This window comes from Hippopotamus amphibius, chromosome X (assembly GCF_030028045.1).
Source record: "Hippopotamus amphibius kiboko isolate mHipAmp2 chromosome X, mHipAmp2.hap2, whole genome shotgun sequence".
In the NCBI taxonomy this organism is placed as follows: domain Eukaryota; kingdom Metazoa; phylum Chordata; class Mammalia; order Artiodactyla; family Hippopotamidae; genus Hippopotamus; species Hippopotamus amphibius.
The window spans coordinates 132,235,263-132,260,709 of NC_080203.1; the positions used below are offsets into that span (position 1 = coordinate 132,235,263).

General features: G+C 47.2%; 1 protein-coding gene across 4 annotated transcripts in view; it reads right to left on the reverse strand.

The window, feature by feature from the left end:
* The window catches only part of STS (steroid sulfatase), a 170,980-nt gene that overhangs the window by 16,887 nt on the left and 128,646 nt on the right, over window positions 1-25,447 (reverse strand). For all 4 annotated transcript variants that reach the window (XM_057718726.1, XM_057718725.1, XM_057718727.1 and 1 more), the window contains 2 exons: window positions 24,024-24,161; window positions 11,041-11,200 (listed from right to left, as the gene is read on the reverse strand). In XM_057718726.1, the coding sequence (XP_057574709.1) occupies window positions 11,041-11,200; window positions 24,024-24,161 (298 nt within the window). The remainder of the gene's footprint in view (window positions 1-11,040; window positions 11,201-24,023; window positions 24,162-25,447) is intronic.

A 25,447-nucleotide genomic window follows, 5' to 3' on the forward strand; every position in this document is an offset into this window, starting at 1 on the left:
CCTCCCAGAGTCCGCCATTAGCCCCACCAAAGAGCCTGTAATCTCCAGTGCTAGGTAGCCTCAGGCCAAACAACCAACAAGGTGTGAACACAGCCCCACCCATTAGCAGACAAGCAGATTAAAGTTTTACTGAGCTCTGCCCACCAAATAGGATTAAAGTCTTACTGAGCTCCACCCACCCAGCTCTACCCACCATCAGTCCCTCCCATCAGGAAGCAAGCATGAGCCTCCTAGATAGCTTCCTCCGCGAGAGGGCAGACAGCAGTATCAAGCAGTATCAGCAGTATTTCGTCTTGTGGAACTGAAAACCACAGCCACAGAAAGACAGAGAAAATGAAAAAGCAGAGGACTTTGTACCAGATCAAGGGACAGGATAAAACCACAGAAAAACAACTAAATGAAGAGGAGATAGGCACCCTTCCAGAAAAAGGATTCAGAATAATGATGGTGAAGATGATCCAGGACTTTGAACAAAGACTGGATGCAAAGATCAAAAAGTTTACCAAAGACCTAGAAGAATTAAAGAACAAACAAACAGAGATATGCAACACAACTGAAATAAAAAATACACTAGAAGGAACCAATAGCAGATTAACTGAGGCAGAAGCGCAAATAAGTGACCTGGAAGACAAAATGGTGATAATCACTGATGCAGAAAAGAATAAGGAAAAAAGAATGAAAGGAACTGAAGACAGCCTAAGAGGCCTCTGGCACAATGTTAAATGCACTAACATTCGCATTATAGGGATCCCAGAAGAATAAGAGAGAAAGGACCCGAGAAAATATCGGAAGAGATTACAGTTGAAAACTTCCCTAACATGGGAAAGGAAACAGCTACCCAAGTCCAGGAAGCGCAGAGAGTCCCAGGCAGGATAAACCCAAGGAGAAACACGCCAGACATATAGTAGTCAAATTGACAAAAATTAAAGGCAGAGAAAGGTTATTAAAAGCAGCAAGGGAAAAATGACAACATACAAGGGAACTCCCATAAGGTTAATAGCTGATGTCTCAGCAGAAACTCTGCAAGCCAGAAGAGAGTGGCAGGGTATATTTAAAGTGATGAAAGGGAAGAACCTACAACCAAGAATACTCTACCCAGCAAGGATCTCATTCAGATTCGAAGGAGAAATCAAAAGCTTAACAGACAAGCAACAGCTAAGAGAATTCAGCACCACCAGACCAGCCCTACAACAAATGCTAAAGGAACTTCTCTAAGTGGGAAACATAAGAGAGGAAAAGGATCTATAGAAACAAAAACAAAACAATTAAGAAAATGGTAATGGGAACATACGTATCGATAATTACCTTAAATGTAAATGGACTAAATGCACCAACCAAAAGACACAGATTGGCTGAATGGATACAAAAACAAGACCCATATATATGCTGTCTCCAAGAGACCCACTTCAGACCTAGGCACACATACAGACTGCAAGTGAGGGGATGGACAAAGATATTCCATGCAAATGAAAATCAAAAGAAAGCTGGAGTGGCAATACTCATATCAGATAAAATAGACTTTAAAATAAAAAATGTTACAAGAGACAAGAAAGGACACTACATAAAGATCAAGGGATCCATCCAAGAAGAGGAGATAACAATTATAAATATATATGCACCCAGTATAGGAGCACCTCCATACATAAGGCGAGTGCTCACAACTATGAAAGAGGAAATGCAAGGCAGAAATAGAGACACAGGTGTAGAGAACAAACACATGGACACCAAGTGGGGAAAGCGGGGAGGGCTGGGGGGGGATGAATTGGAAGATTGGGATACCAAATTGTACACTCTAAATATATGCTTTTTATTGTCTGTTAACTGTATCTCAATAAAAGTTCTTAAAAAAAAAAAACACTCCAAGACAAGTATCATATGATATCACTTATATGTGGAATCTAAAAAAAAAAAAAAAAAAGGGTACAAATGAACTTATCTGCAAAACAAAAACAGTCACAGATGCAGAAAACAAACATGGTTACCAGGGGGTAAGTGGGTGGCGGGAGGGATGAACTGGGAGATTGGGATTGACATACACACTACCATATATAAAATAGATAAGGACCTACTGTACAGCACAGGGAACTCTACTCAATCCTCTGTAATGACCTATATGGGAAAAGAATCTAAAAAAGAGTGGATAGATGTGTATGTAGAACTGATTCACTTTGCTGTACAGCGGAAACTAACACAACATTGCCAATCAGCTATACCCCAATAAAAATTTTAAAACAAACAAACAAAACACTCCAGCCCTGTCCTCTTCTACCAGGAGAAATTGAGAAACTACAACTTTAACTTGGATACATAATTTAGGTTAGCACTCTTGAGAGGGCATCTGTCCCTCGAGGTTTTTTTTGTTTTCTTTTCCTTTTCTGTGGTTTATTTTGGTGTCACTAAAAACCCCATCATGTAATTACAGCCTTGCTACTGACTGCTTCTCCGGCCCCCAACCTCAGTTATTAATCACATGCTCCACACAAGTCCACAGACTGAAAGTATTCTATTAGCGTGGGTTAAAAATAAGAACAAAAGACAGAAGTGGCTCACTTTCCAAGCCTGATTCTCAATTTGCCATGAGAGGAACAAGGTAGAGAGACAATCCTATCCAGAAGCAGTGTGTTCTCTGAATACTGGGTCCATCCTGAAATGGCAGGTGTTGTGAATTTTAAGAAAGCTCAGTCCTTAAGGCTAGGAGAGCCTAAGTAAGCAGAAAGGAAGCGAGGGATGAGGGGAAGGGTGCAGAGAGCAGGACCTGAGCATGAAAAGCCCCCAGGGCTGAAAATCCTGAAGGCGAGAGATGGGGCAGATGGGCCTGACCTCTCTCCACTTTTACCTCCACATGGAGAGAAGGGCTTTCCACGATGGCTCAAGAGTGAGAACAGGGGCTTCCCTGGAGGCGCAGGGGTTAAGAATCCACCTGCCAAAGCAGGGGACGAGCCCTGGCCCGGGAAGATCCCGCATGCCACGGAGCAACAAAGCCTGTGTGCCACAGCTACTGAGCCTGTGCTCTAGAGCCCATGAGCCACAACTACTGAGCCTGTGTGCCACAACTACTGAAGCCCGAGTGCCTAGAGCCCGTGCTCCGCAGCAAGAGATGCCACCGTGATGAGAAGCCCGAGCACTGCAACGAAGAGTAGCCCCTGTTCTCCGCAGCTAGAGAAAGCCCCTGCACAGCAACAAAGACCCAATGCAGCGTAAAAATAAAGTAATTAATTAAGAAAAAGAGAATGAATCTCCCTTTCTCCAACTCAATCTCTACCTCTATTTCTTGAAACCGTTTTTCATCATAAACCCACAAAACTCAGCACTTAAGAACACAAAAACAGCACTTAGAATTGTCTTCTTAAGATCAGTATTTCATAACTGAACTGGGCCTTGATCCCACAAAGGGGAATTTGATGGCAAAAATAAGACTCCAAGTCTCACAAACTTTTTTCTTACTTCCAAGCAAAAGATTTAAGTCTCTCTCTCTCTCTTTTTTTTTTTTTTTAAGGAGGCGAGCAAAGTCTGTGCTGCAAACTTTTTTCTTGCAATGCAGAGACAGATCTCATTTTTTTTTTTATATCCTACACCTAACGTGCTCTTTTCCTGGAAGCAGGCAATAAATCACGCTGTGATGGAAACCACCGTTGAACAGCGCTGCAGAAATACGGCTTGTCAAAAAGAGGCTCATTTCTGCCATGAAAAATGGAAAGTGACTCTATTGAGCTAAACTTTTAAACGGTGTCTGAGCTATCAAAATACTTGGGATGGAAACTTTCTACAACATCACGATTCGTGGGAGAGGCGGCCACACACTTTGAAAGTGACACAAAGCATCGCCGCTTTCTTTGGGAATTGTCTAATTGGCATTTTCTGTAAACGAATTCCAGTTTTCCTAGCAAGTTTTCAGGACAGCCACAGCTACAAAACTGGATACGTTGTTCTCTGGTGTCTGCTTGATTCTGTGAAAAATGTGCTCCTTTGAGACTGTTTTCAACTTGGAAAGTGAGATGATTCTCTTTGGGTTCCTGACTCACGGCAACCATAGGGATGATAAGTAGTCAACGTCAAGGAGACTCGTGTCCGAAGTTCAGGTCAAATTCAACAGCATGTGGATGAATTTCACATAACCGAAAAGAGCATGTTTGGGGAAGCTTCTTGGGGGAGAGTGACATCATTCCCCTACGAATGTGCTGTCTCTCGCTCTCTCAGCTGAGCCGGTGACCTATCTACCTGGGGACGTCCCTCCCACCTGCATTTTGCCTGGCGCACTCTGGGGAGGATTTAGGGATCACGGCAGAAGGCAGAGGTTCGGGGACCTAACAGAGAGGTGAACTTGGGGCAGGAGGTGAGGTACCTATTGCCGTATTCAAAATAAGGTGATTGTTTTCAACGTAGAATAGGACAGGAAACATTTTTAAGGAGAAAGCACACAGATCTTTGATCAACTAAAGGCAATCGCAAGTACCCAGAAAGTCAGTTTCACAATTTAAAAAATGTTTTCACTCGTAAACAGGAAACTCGCTGCCCTACGTGCACAGAAAGCAAGGTCAGTCATATGTGGTCACACGTACATGCAGAGTCTCAACTTTTATTCTGCAAACTTGAGCTGGACTAGGTACAGCTCACTGACTGTTTTATCTGCAGTGCTCGGTGGAAGAAGTCTTCCGTGGCCGCCCACCTAGACATCAGCAAAACATTTTTTTTGTTTTGTTTTGCTGTTGTCCGTGCCACGTGGCTCACGGGATCTCAGTTCCCTGATCAGGGATCAAACCTGGGCCATGGTAGTGAAAGCCCCCAGTCCTAACCACTAGGCAGCCAGGGAATTTCCCTGACATCAGCAACATTTACTGGGAGAACTAAGCCACTCCCCCTGCCTTAATCAGACAAAGGTATATCGAGCATTTGGATTTCTTTTCCAAACTTGAAAAAAAAAAATGAAATTAAATTTTTATTTTTTTATTTATTTTTATTTTTTTTAAAGCTCATTATTGAGGGTATAATTGTTTTCCACTGTTGTGCCAGTTTCTGCTGTACAACAAAGTGAATCAGCTGTATGTGTACATATATCCCCATATCCCCTCCCTCTTGAGCCTCCCTGCCACCCTCCCTATCCCAGCCCTCTAGGTCATTACCACGCATCAAGCTGATCTCCCTGTGTTATCCAGCAGCTTCCCACTAGCTGTCTGTTTTACATGTGGTCGTGTGTATATGTCAGTGCTACTCTCTCACTTCGTCCCAGCTTCCCCTTCGTCCTCCCACACCCTGTGTGTCCTTAAGTCCGTTCTCTATACCTGCATCTTTATAATTATGGAAGAGGAGACCTAAATATTTCACCTGTAAAATGTGATTCTGGAGGATGTCAACCCCTGGCCTTCCCACCCAGCTGCATGGTCTGTGGCCAGAACTGAGGTGTTTTCCAAAGGCATGCCCAATTCTTACCAGCAATAAGGAACATGCTTGTAGACTTACTATGGTGATATGCTATCTGCTCGCAAAGATGAGGCTGACAGAATTAATTCACTTTCATGAATTACTGTATTTAGGTACTGTATTTTCGTTGCCTATGTTTTATATCACAAAGAAAGATTGCCCTCCATTTATTTCCAGAATCAGCTTGTTTGGGGACGCAGGGGGAATGTTTTTTTCTGCGTGTGCTGGGGTGATGGCCACAGAAAGCTCTTTATGCTACTGAATGCAAGTATATCCCTCAAGCAGGTATGAAGGGAAGATTCACTGCAGAGAGGAATCTCATATAGGCACACCGCGGGGTTGAATTAGACCATTCTCACGGCAGCACTGAGACTCTGCAAAGTGAAAATCTCTGTGTGTGACCCCGGGACCGCTGCTCCTTTTACCTAAGTAGAAACCCTGCATCGAAGCACTTTTCATTCCTCACCGAGCTAGGATTGATCAGGAAAGGCACCCACTAGACACAAATGCTTCTTGAGAATTACAAGGCTGTGCTTGAAGGAGACAGGCCTTCTGAACAAAACCCCTCTTGTTCAACAACACACAGGGAAAAATGTGAGGGCACCTCATTACGTGATTGTCAGAGAGCCTGGGTCCAACTCTCTGAATGTGTTTATTCTCCTGAGAAATGTAAATTTAAGAATGCTCAGGGAAGAAATCAGGGAAACTGATTTCCACCAATCTTAGTGGGAAAGAGTTAAGGCTGTTTTCGAAAGAGTAGATACCTACGTGTCAGATCTACAGATGGATATGGGTAAGTACGAGGATATGACCCCAGATGCTCTTATTGAAAAATTCTGATGAGGTTTTCATTGTAACAACATTTTTCCATAAAAGAGCAATAATAAGCTTTTGGGCAGAATTCTCAGCCTCAGCACCCCTTGCATACTGGGTTGGATCACCGCTTGCTGTGGGTGGGCTGGGGGTGGGGCTGTCCTGCAGGACATTTAGCAGCATCCCTGGCCTCTAAACACTAGAGGCCAGCAGCATCGCGAGTCAAGACCATCAAAACTGTCTGCAGACGCTGATAAATGGCCCCTGGGAGGAACAGTCACCCCACCTGAGAACCATCTCTTTAGATGGTCAACGTCTCCCAGGCAGACACACAAGGATGTTTTCTGGACCTGGTTGGTAGCATGATCTAGATAGGATACTGTGAGATCGTTTTATTCCCAAGAGTGACTTGGAAGCAGATTTCTGTTTTCTGATCTGCGCTGTCTCTGGGATGACCATGACATCTTGCAGGGCCTTGGACCAAAACCCAGACACAATGTCATCGGGTTGATGAAGACCGTCCACAGGCGAGATACACGGAAAGAACCTTCAGTACGCAGCATGGGTTCTACGGATGACACTGACTCACGCACAAAATATCTGAGTCGACTTAGGAGGGAGGCTGCTTCCTCCCTCAATGGGCACGTGTGAGAAAAACAGGTTGCTCCCCACCATCAGCCTCAGACTGGGGTGGGGAGGTGGTGCTGGCAGCAAGGGCTCCCTTTACGGAGCTTCCTCTTTGCCTCTGAACTCTTCCCTTCCCTCGGCCCTTCCCAGTGGGATGGAAAACCATTTAAAGATACTGTGAAAGCAGGCACTTCCCTGGTGGTCCAGTGGGTGAAGACTCTGCGCTTCCAATACAGGGGCCCCAGGTTCGACCTCTGGTCAGGGAACTAGATCCCTCATGTCTCAACTAAAGACCCAGCACAGCCAAATAAAGAAATACATATTTAAAAAATAATTTAAAATAAGATCCTGTGAAAGCAAAGAGTACTGATGATTTTAATATTATGAACCATGAGAGAAAGAGAAAAACAAATACCGTATGCTAACACATATATATGGAATCTAGAGAAATGGTACTGATGAACCTAGTGGTAGGGCAGGAATAGAGAAGCAGACGTAAAGAACGGACTTCAGGACGTGGAGGGGAAGGGGAAGCTGGGACGAAGTGAGAGAGTAGCACTGACAGAAACACACTACTAAATGTAAAACAGCTGGCTGGTCGGAAGCTGCTGCAGAGCACAGGGAGATCAGCTGGATGCTTTGTGACGACCTAGAGGGGTGGGATAGGGAGGGTGGGAGGGAGGCTCAAGAGGGAGGGGATCTGGGGATATATGTACACATACAGCTGATTCACTTTGTTGTACAGCAGAAACTGGCACAACAGTGTAAAGCAGTTAAACTCCAATAAAGATGAAAAAATTAAAAAAACAAAACAAAACCCAGTTGTTCACTATAGAAATGGAAAATAAACATTTTATGCCAATTTTGACCAAAAAATAATTTAAAATAAGATACTGTGAAAGCAAAGCATACTGGTGATTTTAATATCATGAACCACGAGAGCAAAAAGCGTACTTAATTAAAGCATCTGAACACTCTGTGTGCACTGCTCATGGAACTATTCAGATTTATTCCAAGGGAAAGGACCAGGGCCGAAGCGTAGATAAAATGAGTGAGAGTTTCGGTTTTCTACAGGAAAGGATTTTTGACGCGTCTCTCCTGCTGCCACGTTTTCTGTCGTTAGAGAGGAAGAAGAATAGTTTGGCTGGCACAGAAGATCTCAGATGTCCCCTTGAGCCCTCACAGTGATGAGTCTCTGAACCCACATGGATGTAAAATGTGGAAGTGGAAACAACTCTACTTCCCTGTTGCCTCTCAATACGGTGGGTGAAACCAAAATGGCAAGTGCTCATGTATCTCTACTCTGCATCCTCACATCAACCCTGCGAGGGCTCTGCAAGGGTGAACCCACTTGCAGAAGAAATCAGGGCCCAGGAAGTTCAACACTTCAGCAGCTGTGAAGCCAGGATGTGAAGCCCAGCAGTACAGCTCCGGGATCTCTGCTCTTCTCTGGAGCACCTGCTACCCTCAAGGTGTGGTCCAGAGACCCACGGGGATGCCTGAGACCAATCAGGAGGTCTATGACCTCAAACTATCTTCACAGTAATTCAAAACGTGCTTTGCCTTTTGTACCACCGCTCTTCACGAGCTTCCGGTGGGTTTCCCCAGTGGCTCCATCCTCACTCTGTCAGCCGATGCAACATGTGCTGGGGAACTCTTGCCTTTAAAAACGTTTATTTCCAGGTTTCATGGCTAACACGAGAAACACTGACAGACATCGCCCCCAGAAACACAATATCTTTGGGTTCCTGGATCAGGGAAGCGTGTACATGGGTCTCAAGACCACAAAGTTTGAGAAGGGCTGAAGTCTACAATTCCACCTTTCTCAGGGCTTCCCTGGTGGCGCAGTGGTTAAGAACCTGCCTGCCAACGCAGGGAACTCAGGTGCGAGCCCTCGTCTGGGAAGACCCTACGTGTCACAGAGCAACGAAGCCCGTGCGCCACAACTACTGAGTGAGAGTGCCACAACTACTACAGCCCACGGTCCTAGAGCCTGTGCTCCGCAACAAGAGAAGCCACCACAATGAAAACCCCGTGCACCGCAGCAGAGAGTAGCCCCTGCTCGCCGCACCTAGAGAAAGCCCACGCACAGCAACGAAGACTCAATGCAGCCAAAACACAAAAACAGAAAAACCAAAAACAATTCCACCTTTCCCATCTGTGTGCGTGTGCGCACATGTGCTTTGAGAGGTAGGTATACCCAGTGCAGAAATGTGAAAACTAAATGAAGGGTGAACCAAGGTTGCGCACCATGGGAGGTGAGCAAACCTTTCCACGGACTGAGCTCTGGCTGAGCGCCTGTTTTCATGTCTGGTTTCCAGTTTCCTCTTGGTTCCAACGGCAGCTGAAGTTGAACGAGATTTGCAGCCTGCACGTCTGGCATGACCGTGGCCCGCCACCCAACTAATGAAAACAGTGAATCAGCGTGCCTCACTCAGAACTCTTCAGATTGGTAATAACACTTAAGCAGAAACCATTGGCACTGCCATCGCAAGTTGTATTTAAATGTAAGAGAAAGACATTTCATTTAGAACTCGCTAAATGAAGACGTGCTGGGAGAACAGGCCCTGGCTGGGGACCCAGCTGCCTTTCTCGCTGCTGCAGTAAAGAGCTGCTGCAGGGCCAGGAGGAGAGGCGTGGGAGGAGGAGATGAGGGAGCTTACAGGGCATCTGACCAGCTGCCCTTCTGCAAGCCAATGATGGGCACAGACGAGAGGGAGACAGAGAGAGACACAGAGGGAGACAGACAGAGAGACAGACAGAGAGAGACAGAGAGGGAGACAGAAAGAGAGTCAGACAGAGAGAGACACAGAGGGAGACGGAGACAGACAGAGAGAGGGACAGAGAGAGACAGAGAGGGAGACAGAGAGAGACAGAGAGGGAGACAGATAGAGAGAGACAGAGAGAGAGACAGACAGAAAGACAAAGAGAGAGAGAGAGGGAGACAGAGAGAGAGAGAGAGAGAGAGACAGAGAGAGACAAAGAGAGACAGAGAGGGAGGGAGAGACAGATTCTGCGGAATGCCAAAGGAGGAAGGCTCAGTTAAAGACCGTCCATCCCAGGGGACGTCCCTGGAGGTCCAATGGATAAGACTCCAAGCTCCCAATGCAAGGGGCCTGGGTTTGATCCCTGGTCAGGGAACTAGATCACGTACATGTTGCAACTAAGAGTTCACATGCTGCAACTAAGAAGCCTGCCTGCTGCAACTAAGGAGCCTGCAAGCTGCAACTAAGGAGTCCATCTGCTGCAACTAAGACCTGGTGCAAGCAAACAAATAAATACATACAGCGCGAAGTAAGTCAGAAAGAGAAAAATAAATACCACATGCTAACGCATACATATGGAATCCAAAAAAATGGTACTGATGAACCCAGTGGCAGGGCAAGAATAAAGATGCAGATGCAGAGAATGGACTTGAGGACACAGGGTTGGGGGGTGAAGGAGAAGCTGGGACGAAGTGAGAGAGTAGCACTGACATATATACACCACCAAATGTAAAATAGATAGCTAGTGGGGAGCTGCTGCAAAGCACAGGGAGATCAACTTGATGATGGGTGGTGACCTAGAGGGCTGGGATAGGGAGGGTGGGAGGGAGTCACCGGAGGGAGGGGATATGGGGCTATACGCATACATACAGCTGATTCACTTTGTTGTGCAGTGAAAACTGGCACAACAGTGTAAAGCAATTATATTCCAATAAAGAGCTTAAAAAAAAAAAAAGAATGAGCATATACACACCATATTCCACTTTTAAATAATTTTTATCCTCCTTACTTTTCTGATAAATTGCTAATGATGATTACTCTGAGAAAACTACAATCTGGGGAGTTAATGACCATCTTATTATTTTTAGTATGAGCAAAATGCTAGAAGGGGATGTTAATACAGAAAATAAATAAATAAATAAATAAATAAATAAATAAATAAATAAATAAATAAAAAAAAAAAAAAAAAAAAAAAAAAGACCGTCCATCCCCTTCAAGCCTCGGACTTTATCTCCCTCTGGGATAAAAGGATGGACAGAGCCGTGTTTACGTGGCTGGACCCCCCAGTAAGTCCCATAGCTGGGCGTGGATAATGGCTCCAGCCAGATGTAGCACATGCCATCCTGCAAGCAAAGCGGAGCCCCCTCGCCTGCAGAATCTGAAGGAGACCATCCTAAGCACCTGGGGGTCACAGTACCTGTCTTCCGGCAGCGGGGACCCTGCCAGTTTGGCCACCGTGGGGAAGATGTCCATGTTGCTTGTTGGCTCATCCACCTCCAGCCCCGCCTGGATCACTCCCGGCCATCGGAGGATGCCCGGAACCCGGATGCCTCCTTCCCAGTTGTTGGCTTTTCCCCCTAAAACGCCAAAGGACAGGCATCAAGGAGATTTATAAGTCTTTCCAACATGCACCTCAATGCACTCTTCAATGCTCAATGTGGGGCGGCCAATTTGGAAGAACCCAGGGCTTTAATGACATGCATTCAATGAGAATTTCACAAGCAATATGGTATCTGTTGTGGTGAAAAAAAATACATTGGGTTGGCCAAGAAGTTCGTTCAACATCTTATGGAAAAACCCAAACAAACGTCTCGGCCAACCCAACGTATGAGGGTGAGTCAAAAGTTATCCGCACCCTGGCTGTAGAATTTATTTTCATTAACTTTTAGAAAAGACAAATACATCATTTTTTGACATAATCTCCTTGCTTTTCAATACACTTTGTCCATCTGTCCACAAGCTTTCGTATGCCCTCATTAAAAAATGTTTAAGACTGAGCTGCGAGCCACGCATGCACCGCTGCCTTCACGTCTTCATCAGAAGTGAATCTTTGTCCTCGTAGGGCTGCTTTCAGGGGACCAAACAGGTGAAAGTCCAATGGAGCAAGATCAGGACTGTAGGGCGGATGCTTTAACACCTTGAAATGAAGTTTTTGCAGAGTGTCGACAGTGCAGGCAGAAGTGTGCAGACGTGCACACCCTCAGACCACAAACAATGAATCCCTGCACGCTGCTCTTCTTTCATGCACATCACAAGTGGGGCATCCATGTTTACTGGCACCGCAGTTACAAATGAACGGATGTAACACGTTCACACCTGCACAGCAGTGATGGGGGAGACCGCAGCCTTGAACAGAAAGCGCTGATAAGACCGTGCGGCCAACAGAAGTTTTCATATAACCGGAGTGCGGGTGATTTGTGACTCACCCTCCTATGTATGGCATGGTCCCTACACACATAACACACAGCCAGCATCGATTGGTGGACACGAGTGCTGACTCTGTAATCGGAGAGACTCCAATCTCACAGCAACAGAGACAATGGCTCTGGAGTCACGGGGTTCAAAGTCCATTTCTACTTTTTATCAGCGGTGGGAGGCAAACTAGTGGCATTTCCAAGTGTCCACGTCCCAACCCCTGGAATCTGGGGATATGGTACCTTATACGACAAAAAGAGAGATTATTCTGGATTATGTGAGTGGGTTGCATATAATCATGAGGGTCTTTATACGGGACAGAGGGAGGCAGGAGAGTGGGCATCAGAGCAGCTGGGGCTACAATCAGAGAGGTTGGAGGATGCTACGTCACTGGCTTTGTAGGGGGAGAAACATGCCCCTAGCTGAAGGAAGCAGGTGGCCTCTCGCCACCGGAAAAGGCAAGGAAACCGGTATTTCCTGAGAGCCTTCATAAAGGAACACAGTTCTGCTGACACCTCGATGTTAGCCCACGTGGCCCCGTTTTGGACATCGGACCTGCGGAACCGTAAGATCACCCGTCTGTGTTGTGTTGAGACATCAAATTGGTAGTGATGCGTCACCCAGCAGCCCTAGGAAAGGAAAACACGCGTGCCGTGCCCTTGGGCACACGGACCAACCGTGCTGGGCTGCACATTCCCGACACGTAAGATGTGAGTCTACACTTCCATGGGATTGCGATCCCCAACCTGAAAGACAGGAGACCACCGGCCATGGCCATTTTCATCATTGCTGTTGTTTTATTACCATCATAGCTCTTACTGTTTTGTTGGGAAAACAAGCTTTGCACGTAAGAGGGGCTTCGAAGATAACTAAATAGAGCATGAAAGGGGTATCAGGAGGGGCTGGAGGGGTGAGCTGGGAGTGGGTCGATGTCCACAGAAGATGCTCACCAAGGCCTCCCATGAACGGTCCTTGGGGAAGGGAGACAGCAGCACAGCAGCACGGCGGCCCTGGGCGCTGAGCGGCCGGAGACACAGGGCCCCTGCGGCAGGGAACACGCAGATGGCTGGAAAAGCAGACACACTGCTTCCCCATGACTTTACAACAAGCTGTGCAGAACTGGGGCCCAACAAAAAGCACAGAGGACGCCTCTTCCCTGGGAACACCGGCCCTGAATCCACAGACGTCAAGCTGGTCTGCGAAGAAGAAATACCGTGAGCAGGGAAGGATGGGGGATTGCAAGGAAGATACGAGAAAAACAGATGAAGGAGTCTGGATTCCTTCTTTCTGAAAATGACTGAAGAGAGAAAAGAGCAGGGTCTAAGTTTAAAATGAGATGGAGTGATTGTTAAATTCGCGCATTTAATATCCCCACGGAGCGCAGCCGTGATGGGAAGTCACAGAGGGGTGATGGCTGAGTTAATCTCTCCAGGCAGGCGCAGAGAAAATTCTTCTACCATTCAGCTCCGAGACTCTTGTTAGGAACAGCTGTCTCCAAACAGTGGTTCTATTTCTGTCTTTTCACATGCTGCCACCCGGCAGGTCAAATGCCTTCGAATGGTAAGAGCATACGCTCGCTTGTCATTCTTTTGCTTGATCTGGGCAGAGACATGTATGAAATATTCTATTTGTCACTTTTTCTCCTCTTGGGCGTCCTCCCGCCTGGGGAACACGGATTCCCTGCATTGACAGGAACCACAAGGAAGCCCGCGACAAATCTAACTGACACTAAAGGCTCTCTCGCCCGAGATGCTATAGTGTACACTCTCCTTGAGGTATTCATTCCAGGGACTAAAACCCCACCAATGACAGATGGGAGATGTGACAACACTGCCCAGGTTCTCTCAAACTATTATCCACCTATTATCAGGGCAAAAAATAAAGAATAGCTCAAGTCATGGCTCAAAGGAGAGGGAAAGAATTGAAGAACACCCTTAAATAACCGAGCCGGTATGCAAAGTTATAGGGGACTATTTAAGCAAGACCTCAAAGGGCTAAACCATCTGAGCCAGCGGCTGGCACGTGTTTTCTCAGGAGAGCCAGGTAGTAACTGTTTTAGGTGGTTTGGGTGCTTTGCGCAGGTCCTCAGAACCTCAGAAGCAGCAGGGCCAGACACCAACAAATCAGCGTGCCTGTTGTTTCAGGAAAAATGTGATCTACAAAATCAGACATCAAGCTGGATCTGGCCCAAATGTCACAGTTGGCTGAGCCCTGATTTTTTTTTTTTTTTAATTGGAGTGTAGTTGATGTACAATGTTGTGTTAGTTGCAGGTGCACAGCAAAGTGAATCATTTATATGTATACATCTATGCACGCTTGTCTTTAGATTTTTTTTTTCCATATAAGTCATTACAGAGGATTGAGTAGAATTCCCTGTGCTGTACAGTAGGTGCCTGTTGATTGTGTATTTATATGCAGTAGTGTGTGTGTGTCAGTCCCAATCTTCCAGTTTATCACTCCCCAGCCCTTACCCCCTGGTAACCACACATCTGTTTTCTACATCTTTGACTCTATTTCTGTTTTATAGATACATTCATTTGTGGTCCTTATTTTTTTTTTAAGATTCCACATATAGAGCCTTGCTCTTTTTTTTTTTTTTTTTTTTTTTTTTTTTATAGACATGGTACTTTTAAAAATTAATCTTTTGTCTCTGTCTGCTCTTAGGTGCAGCACACGGGATCGTCGGTGTGGCACGCGGCCTTCTCTGGAGTTGCGGCGTGCGTGTTTTCTCTTCTCTAGTTGTGGTGCACAGCCTCCAGGGTGCGTAGGCTCAGTCGTTGTCGCACGCGGGCTGAGTTGTGCTGCGGCACGTGGGATCTTAGCTCCCTTCAAATGCAAGCTCATGTGTTTTTTCATTTACATATTCACTCAAAAAATCATTTCTTACAACAAGTGAGGCGCTGTTCTAGGTTCTAGGGAGACAGATGTGAGCAGGCCACATCTGCCACCCTAGCTCTTGCAGTCTGGCGGATAACAGTCACACCTTGCCCTCAAGAAGGGTGCTTAGGAGACACTTTGAATGTACTGACTCCTTAATCATCTCAACAATCTTCTGGGATGTTCCTATAATAACAATCCTATTATTCAAATTCTAAAGACAAGGGAACCAAGTCTTTGCCTGGGAGTCCTAATTTCCCAAGGGAACGTCTATCTACCCAATCACGCCAGCCAAAAACATGAGACTTCTCATGTTCTCCCTCAGTTCACCTTCTCCTCGCTCTTTTACCCTTTCCTTATGCTGGATTTGGGTGATATTCTTTTTTTAAAAAAATTCTTATTGGAGTACAGTTGATTTTGCGGGGGGGGGGGGGTGGGCGGTGATATTCTTGACCTTCAATTTTAACTACTACCCAAATGACAATAACTAACACACACACATACACACACTTGTATCTATCTATCTATCCATCCATCTATATCTATCTGTCATCTATCTATCTATCTATCTATCTATCTATCTATCTATCTATATCTATCCACCCATCTATATCTATCTATCCATCTATCCATTCATCATCCATCCAGCCACCCATCCATCCATCCATCCATGCATCCATCCATCCATCCATGCATCCATGCATCCAGCTGTCCATCCATCCACCCATTCATGCATCCATCCATCCATCCATGCATCCATCCATCATCAATCCACCCATCCATCCATCCACCCATCCATCCATCCGTCCTTCCATCCACCCATCCATGCATCCATCCATCCATCCATCCATGCAGCCATGCATCCATCCACCCATCCATGCATCCATGCATCCACCCATCCATCCATCATCCATCCATCCACCCATCCGTCCACCCATCCATCCATGCATCCATCCACCCATGCATCCATGCATCCATCCACCCATCCATCCATCCATGCATCCACCCATGCATCCATCATCCATCCGTCCACCCATCCATCCACCCATCCATCCATCCATCATCCATCCATTCATCCATCCACCCATCCATCCACGCATCCATCCATCCACGCATCTGCCCACCCGCCCATCTGTCCATCTGTCCATCCATCCACCCACCCACCCGTCCACCCACCCATCCACCCAGCCACCCGTCCACCTGTCCACCCGTCCGTCCGTCCATCCATCCATCCATCCATCCATCCATCCATCCATCCGTTCTACTGCATATATTAACATGGATGCAGGGTACCTCTCATCAGCTACATCACCCAGTATCCCTTGGTAACACTTTCATCTCTGGCAACCTTGAGCCACCTTTTTGCTCCCCGAACGTATCTCACTCCTGCCTGGAATGAACTCCCCACCTCTCCTCTCCCAGCCAACGCTTCCACACATCAGCCTGCAGAAGGTCAGCGTCTCCTGGGAGGTCCTCTGAATTCCCAGGTTGGGTGAACAACCTCTAATCATCCCTTCTCGGAGCTTTTACAGGCTGTTATTCTGAAAACATCTCCTCAGAGCTCCATCTCCACCAAAGAATATGAGCCACTAGAGGTCGGGGACCCTGTATTGCTTGTGACTGTGTCCTAGAAGCTACCCTCATGCCCGGCGTCCGCTGCAGGCTCAGTGTTTGCATGGATATGATGGAAGGAGTGAACTGCTAAGCGAGGAGAACATGTGAGCTTCTTTCAAAGGGCAAAAGCCGGGGGGATGCCTCCTGGCACACAAGCCCTGACGCTAGCGAGACCAGCCAGCTTTGCCCACTCTTCGGAAGCTGATGAAAATGTTTGCTAAAGTCTGAAGGATGAACCTGAACGTAACCACCTCCTAATAAACTACCAGAGCCTCTTCCTGTTATTTTTTTTTCCCAACAAAAGTATCCATTGCTCTGAAAGCTGTGTGATTGCACGAGGCAAAGAGGTGCCAAACTCAGCGACCGTAAGATGCAACTCCTAAGCGATAACTATGCCAGCCAGTCAGCGGCTTTTGGAACGTGCGCTTCAAGGAGAACTGCCAGTAGAAGGAAGCCTACTTTCATGAACACTTAGGAGAATACGATTTTCAGCCACCAGCCCCGCCAAGCCATGCTTCTGCAGACGCCATCTATAGAGTTAATTTACCCACTGCGTTCACATTTATCACTTGCCTGTAGGCAGAGTAAAAGGGAGGTGGGGGTTGAGGGGGGAGCCTCCTACTGCGGGACCTTGACTTGGGAGAGGAATGAAAATGAAGCCAGAGCTAGGACTATGATGTTCTCAGCCAAGACTTCGGGGAATTTTCAGCTATGCAGAAGAGGAAGTAAACGCGAAACTCTAAGAAAATTGTAGGGAAGTTATTCTGGTCACAGCTAAGGCAGGATATTTTAGGGGGAAAACGTGAAAATAAGTTTACAAATATTACACGCTAGGGAGGGTGTGAACAAAAGGGAACCCTTCTACACTGCTGGTAGGAAATGCCACTTGGTGCAGCCACTATGGAGAACAGTACGGAGGTTCCCCCCCAAAAAACTAAGAACAGAGCTACCACATGATCCAGCAATCCCACTCCTGGGCACAGATCCAGACTAAACTCTAATTAGAAAAGACACATGCACCCCAATGTTCACACCAGCACTGTTCACAATACCCAAGACGTGGAAGCAACCTAAGTGTCCATCGACAGAGGAATGGATAAAGAAGATGTGGTGCAGCTATACAATGGAACATCAGCCATAAAAGAGAATGAAATAATGCCATTTGCAGCCACATGGATGGACCTAGAGATTATTATATAAGTGAAGTAAGTCAGAGAAAGACAAATACCATATGATATCACTTATATGTGAAGTCTAAAATACGACACAAATGAACTTATTTTGTGAAACAGAAAGAGACTCATAGAAAAGAAACTTATGGTTACCAAGGAGGAAAGGTGGTGGTGGGGCGTGGGCGGAGGGAATGGATAAACTAGGAGTTTGGGATTAACAGATACACACGACTATTACATAAAATAATCAACAAGGTCCTCCTGTACAGCACAGGAAACTATACTCAATATTTTGTAATAACTTATAAGGGAGAAGATTCTGAAAAAAATAGATATATATATGTATGTATAACTGAATCACTCTGCTGTACACCTGAAACTAACAAAACACTGTAAATCAACTATACTTCCATCAAAAAAAAGAGAGAGAGAGAAAACTAGTAGTGCCACCATCCCCTCAACCCCACAATATTAAATTATTTTTTTTTAATGCAGACTACAGCAGAATCTAATATTCCTATGATTAAAAGGGATCAGCTGTTGAACTCTGTGGCGTACTTAATCACAGCCATTCTATCGAGGTGGCCCACAGATTTCATTAGTGACACAGATTTGACTGAGGAATACAGAGAGATCACTGAGCTCAAATAGTACAGCTCTTTTAGAGCAGTTCTGATGAAGAGTGGAAATCAGTACTGTTCAAAAAAGGATGTTCTTCTGACCAGTGAGTTTAAATGGTGTGGTTCCTCTGTGTTTGCACAAATCATAGGACGGCAGGTGACTTCACAGCTTTAGAAGACAAGGTGTCTTGACATTGAGAAGTTTTTGGTCATTCCCCATAGTTAAAAGGAAAGCACATTGTCTGGAGCATTATACTGTAACAATATTTCACTGTGAACTTGATTTCAACTAAACTTGACAAAGGGATAGTGCTTTGCAATAGAGTAGCGGCTGAGATATTAATACAGTGTCAGAAACTGATGGTATTTCTGGCACTCAAGCAAAGCATTAGTAACACACCCAATATGTTTCTTAAAAAAACAACAACAGGGAGCGGCTGTGAGCGTGCTTTTCGGATTCTATGAGAATCCCAGTTCCTAAGCATCTTTCAGACCTTTGACCCTCTCTTTCTGATCCATCTTTTATGTCTCCGAAGAGTCAGCTGTGAAAGCACAACGCCAATACATCTCCTTCTCTCGGCTGTCAGGCTTCCTCGCATGCATCAGCTGCTGGTCATCTGGTCGTCTGTCCCTGAACCGAGGCTCCATCTTATCATCTATGTAACTTTCTTAAGTGACGTATGACTTGCTACCCACTTCTATTACTGTGATTTATGTACACGTCTCAACAGCAGCTGCTAAGCTCCTCTACAACCTCACAGACCTTCATCGGGGGAATGAATGGACGGGGGACCCAGTGCGTGAGATGCAGGCTAGGACTCCACCATGAGAGACGCTGTCATCTACAGAACAACATAAACACAACTCTCTGCACACAGGCCATAACCTCACAGAACTACGATGAAAGCACCTCGTCTTAATATGCAGGGATACAAGTTTCCACATCTCACTACTCAAAAATAAGACTGAACGGAGGAGGGTTGGCTGAATGACTGGGTTAATCCGGCTCTGAGCAAAGACACCTGTTCCTTCATTTCACCCGAGCTGAGCATCCGTCGTGTGTCCTGCACTGGGGAGGTAAGGATGACAAGCAAAGAAAGGGGTGTGAACATCCAGTGAGGTTGTCCAGACCAGCACTGAACAGGCATCCTTGCATCCTGGGTTCCAGCTGACCAAAGATGCAAAGCAAGGTCCCCGTCCCCAGGCTCTCAGAATGAGAAAGGACTCAGCTACGCACGTGAAGCATGTAAAGAGGAGTATAAGGGTTCCCAGGCTACGTGCTGCCATGGGGATGGGTAACAGCCCGCCTCCTCTCCGTCTGTTGGACTCAGGCCTGGTGTGATCCGACACTACCCCAGTCCGAGTAGGCCATCTGCTTCCGCTCCTCCCAGCTCTACCGAGGAGGGTGAGTGGTTGGGAGAGTGGAAGAGCGAGAGGTAGAAGAACCAGAGAGCAAGCACACCCTGGCTAACTCCTTCCCAGCCTGGCCTCCTTTGGGAACATTTCTTGGGCCCTGTCGGCCGAGTGAGGCTCTCCTTGCTGTATGCACCACTGGCTTTTTGTGCCAAGAAATGTCGATGCCCTTATTAAGTCGCATGGGGCTCCTTACACTTCCTGCCACCACCCCCTCACCCAACCACCCCCCCCACCCAACCATCCACCCAACCAACCACCCACCCAAACAACCATCCACCCAACCATCTGCCCAACCAACCACCTAACCAACCACACAACCACCCACCCATACAACCACCCACTCAACCATCCACCCAACTAACCAACCACCCAACTCACCACTCAACCAACCACCCGTGCTACCACCCACTCAACCAGCCACCCAACTAACCAACCATCCACCCAACCACCCATTCAACCAACCACCCACCCAAACAACCAACCACCCAAGCAACCACACAACCACCCACCCATACAACCACCCACTCAACCATCCACCCAACTAACCAACCATTCACTCAACCACCCACCCACCCAACCACTCAACCACCCACCCAACTAACCACTCAACCACCCACCCATCCAACCACTCAACCACCCACCCCACCACTCAACCACCCACCCCACTAACCACTCAACCATCCACCCACACAACCATCCACCCAACTAACCAACTACCCAACTAACCACTCAACCACCCACCCACCCAACCACCCACTCAACCATCCACCTACCCAACCACTCAACCACCCACCCACACAAGCAACACCCACCCACCCAACCAACTAACCACTCAACCACCCACCTACCCACCCAACCACTCAACCACCCACCCACCCAACCACCAACCACCCACCCACACAACCAACCACACAACCAACCACTCAACCATCCACCCATTCAACCACCCACCCAACCAACCAGCTATTTACCCAACTAATCATCCAACCGTCCACCCACCCACCCGCTGAACCTGTTGACCACGGGCCCCTTTAGGGCAGGGACCCCATCTCAAGTATATTTTTGCCTCTAACCCAGTGCCAGACGCACAGCTCAATCAGGGTTTTGTAAACTAATGGATGAAAGCATTGCACAGATTAGCATTTCCTATCTCTGTAGGCAAGCTCTGATTTCCTGAGTCCCCGAGACTGTGTGAAACATGCATGTGAGAGACGAATGAAAGGGCAATACAGCACCTTACGGCTTTAGGTAGCACAACGCAGTGGTTGTGTGCTTTCCTTTGTGTCACGCATCTTGCTTCATTCAGCTGCCCCCCGTGTCTGGGACACCGCGCTTCGCCTCTTTGCACGGTCACGTCTACGCATCCCCCCCCATGGTACCTCCAACCCACATCCACCGCAGATTCCGGCGGCATCCTAACCCTTAGCACGGATACGCCCTGGGACGTAGGTCATCTACGTCTCTGTGAAACAGCCCACGTTTTATGATAATCAGATGTGTATGGCTCGTTTTCACAGAGTGTGTGCTGCACACGCAACGTGGGGTCAGCAGCTACATCTTAGCTAATATCCCTCATGGCGGGCGGCCTGATCCACACTGGTGGTGCTGTAGCCAGTGCTGTCAGGAATGCGGCATCCGTCCACAACGTTGCAGCATATGGGAGGAGGCAGCATAGGCTGGTTGTGTGTGGGGGTGCTTGAGTGATTGGCCGGTTGGTTGAGTGGGTAGCTGGGTGGTTGGGTGGTGGGTTGCGTGGGTGGGTGGTTGAGTGGGTAGTTGGGTGGTTGGTTGGGTGGATGGTTGGGTGGTTGGTTATGGAGGTGGGTGGTTGAGTGGTTGGTTGAGTGGGTAGTTGATGGTTGGTTGGGTGGATGGTTGGGTGGTTGGTTATGGAGGTGGGTGGTTGAGTGGTTGGTTGAGTGGGTAGTTGGTGGTTGGTTGGGTGGACGGTTGGGTGGTTGGTTATGGAGGTGGGTGGTTGAGTGGTTGGTTGAGTGGGTAGTTGGGTGGTTGGTTGGGTGGATGGTTGGGTGGTTGGTTATGGAGGTGGGTGGTTGAGTGGTTGGTTGAGTGGGTAGTTGGGTGGTTGGTTGGGTGGATGGTTGGGTGGTTGGTTATGGAGGTGGGTGGTTGAGTGGTTGGTTGAGTGGGGTAGTTGGTGGTTGGTTGGGTGGATGGTTGGGTGGTTGGTTATGGAGGTGGGTGGTTGAGTGGTTGGTTGAGTGGGTAGTTGGGTGGTTGGTTGGGTGGATGGTTGGGTGGTGGGTTGCGTGGGTGGGTGGTTGAGTGGTTGGTTGAGTGGGTAGTTGATGGTTGGTTGGGTGGATGGTTGGGTGGTTGGTTATGGAGGTGGGTGGTTGAGTGGTTGGTTGAGTGGGTAGTTGGGTGGTTGGTTGGGTGGATGGTTGGGTGGTTGGTTATGGAGGTGGGTGGTTGAGTGGTTGGTTGAGTGGGTAGTTGGTGGTTGGTTGGGTGGATGGTTGGGTGGTTGGTTATGGAGGTGGGTGGTTGAGTGGTTGGTTGAGTGGGTAGTTGGGTGGTTGGTTGGGTGGATGGTTGGGTGGTTGGTTATGGAGGTGGGTGGTTGAGTGGTTGGTTGAGTGGGTAGTTGGGTGGTTGGTTGGGTGGACGGTTGGGTGGTTGGTTATGGAGGTGGGTGGTTGAGTGGTTGGTTGAGTGGGTAGTTGGTGGTTGGTTGGGTGGATGGTTGGGTGGTTGGTTATGGAGGTGGGTGGTTGAGTGGTTGGTTGAGTGGGTAGTTGGGTGGTTGGTTGGGTGGATGGTTGGGTGGTTGGTTATGGAGGTGGGTGGTTGAGTGGTTGGTTGAGTGGGTAGTTGATGGTTGGTTGGGTGGATGGTTGGGTGGTTGGTTATGGAGGTGGGTGGTTGAGTGGTTGGTTGAGTGGGTAGTTGGGTGGTTGGTTGGGTGGATGGTTGGGTGGTTGGTTATGGAGGTGGGTGGTTGAGTGGTTGGTTGAGTGGGTAGTTGGGTGGTTGGTTGGGTGGACGGTTGGGTGGTTGGTTATGGAGGTGGGTGGTTGAGTGGTTGGTTGAGTGGGTAGTTGGTGGTTGGTTGGGTGGATGGTTGGGTGGTTGGTTATGGAGGTGGGTGGTTGAGTGGTTGGTTGAGTGGGTAGTTGGGTGGTTGGTTGGGTGGATGGTTGGGTGGTTGGTTATGGAGGTGGGTGGTTGAGTGGTTGGTTGAGTGGGTAGTTGGTGGTTGGTTGGGTGGATGGTTGGGTGGTTGGTTATGGAGGTGGGTGGTTGAGTGGTTGGTTGAGTGGGTAGTTGGTGGTTGGTTGGGTGGACGGTTGGGTGGTTGGTTATGGAGGTGGGTGGTTGAGTGGTTGGTTGAGTGGGTAGTTGGGTGGTTGGTTGTTTGGGTGGGTGGGTGGTTGATTAGATGGTTGGTTGGGTAGATAGTTGGATGGCTGGGAGACACTTCCCAAAGATGTTCACATCCTTATCCCCCAGACCCCGTGACTAGGTTACCTTCTATGGAAAAAGGGACTCTGCAGATGTGAGTAAGGGTCTAAAAATTGGAAAAATTACTCTGGATTATCTGGGAGAGCCCAACATAATCACAAGCATCCTTAAAATTGCAGGCAAGAGAGTCAGAGTAAGTGAAAGAGATGGAATTATGGAAGCAGAGGTCAGAGAAAGAGAGAAGAAGGCTTAAAGACATCACATGGTTGGCCTTAAAGGTTGAAGAAAGGGGCCACGGGCCAAAGAAAGTGGGCAGCCTCCAGAAGCTGGAAAAGGCGAGGAAGTGGATTCTCCCCTGGACCCTCCAGAAAGAGGAAGTCCTGCTACTGTCTTGATTTTCAACCAGTGAGGCCCATTTCAAACTTCTGACCTCCACAACTACAAGTTAATAGTTTTTTATTGTTGCCGTAACAAATTAACATACATTTTCAGGCTTAAAGCAACACAAATGTATTAGGTTTGTAATTCTAGAGGTCATGGGGGAGGGCGTAAGGGGTCTTGTTTGAACCAACTACACAATATGGGGCTGCATTTACATTGGGGGGCAATACTCTCATTCTAATGTCTGGACACAGAATGTGTGCTTTTAAGATCCGTGGGAACCATATGGGAAATAGCCAGTTTGGCCATCTGAGTTTTCAAAGCCGTGACCCGATAAAGTCCTACATGTTGCCAAGTGGCAGAAGAATAGCAGCACAGCTCCAAGGTCCAGGACAAGGTGACCAGGGGCTGAGCCGGGGTGGGGGGAGGGTGGGCAGAGCTGATACCGTGGACATTTCCCACCTGGACAGATTTCTCACCTTTATAGATTCCGTTACTGCCTCCGTGAACTTCCCCTTTGACGGTCACCTCCTCTACATGTGCTCCTTGGTCCGAGGAGAAGTAGACCAGGGTGTTATTAGCCAGTTTCAACTCATCTAGAACGTCCAAGATCTGCCCTGAAGAGGAGAAAACACACAATGTTAAAACAGTCCATCTTTACAAAAGAAAGGGAAGTGATTTGCCCTCATCAACTTGTCTGTTAATTTCTGACAGAGAGTCTTGTACCCTGGGTTCTCCTGTGCTGATCCCAACAGAGAACACGACATAATCAGAAGGACCAACAGTGTCCAGGCACTTGGCAGAGACAACGAGGAGATTCAGTCACGGAATTAAGTATCATTTGTAAGCATCATTTGAACCTTTAGGCATCACGGGGTGATCCTGTAGTGCAACCTGCTGAAGGATTCTAGAAGAATCAGGCTCACAGATCACAAGCCCCTTAGAGGAAGATGCCACAAGAGAGAAGCCAAAGTGTTGCAATCACCAGCTGGCCTTGATCCTAAGGCTGTAAAGAAGTCTACTAGTTTTGCTTATTGGCTGGAAAAAACTAAACCATCAATGTTCCTTTTATATGAACAAACATCTCTGAAGATGTTTTATGATGAATGACCTTTTTAATACTTACCATAGACAGCCAGGTCTAAAACTGTCCATCATGAGTATCAATATTCCTCACGCTTTCCTTTTTCTTGTCCTCACCTTCTTTCCCCAAACTTCACATTGTATAGTTACCCCCACATAACAACCCTTCAAAATAATGATGATACCAGCATCAACTACGAGAGCAATGGGTACCATCTGTTGAACACTCTCTATCTGCAGAGGACTGTATTCCATGTTCTCTTCTTTACACCATACGGAACCCTGCGAGCAAAGAGCACTGGTTCCACTTTGCAGGTGAGTGCAACGGTTCTCCAAAAAGATGCATGACCCGCTCAAGGTCACACAGTTAGGAAGTGGGAGGCCAGAAAAGGAAGCATTCAGTCTGATTCTGAAACCCAGACTCTCAAACCCATGAGAAGATTCAGTCACCCAATTAAGTATCATCTGTAAGCATCATCTGAACCTTCAGGCATCAAGGGGTGATCCTGTAGGGAGACCCGATAAAGGATTCCAGAAGAATCAGGCTCACAGATCATGAGCCCCTTAGAGGAAGATGCCACAAGAGAGAAGCAAAACTGCTGCAATCACCAGCTGGCCTTGGTCCACAGTTAAGTGGATGAATTCAATGAAAATCACAGAGGAGTAAAAAAAAAAAAAAAAAAGACATGAAGGAAAAAAAAATTAGAGCCCCATCCTGAAAGACCCACAGATGACATGAAAGACAGCTGCTGTCTTCTTCAAGTGAATCCAGGAAGAAGGAAAAGGAGTACGGAGCAGGGATTAACAAAATCAGGCATGA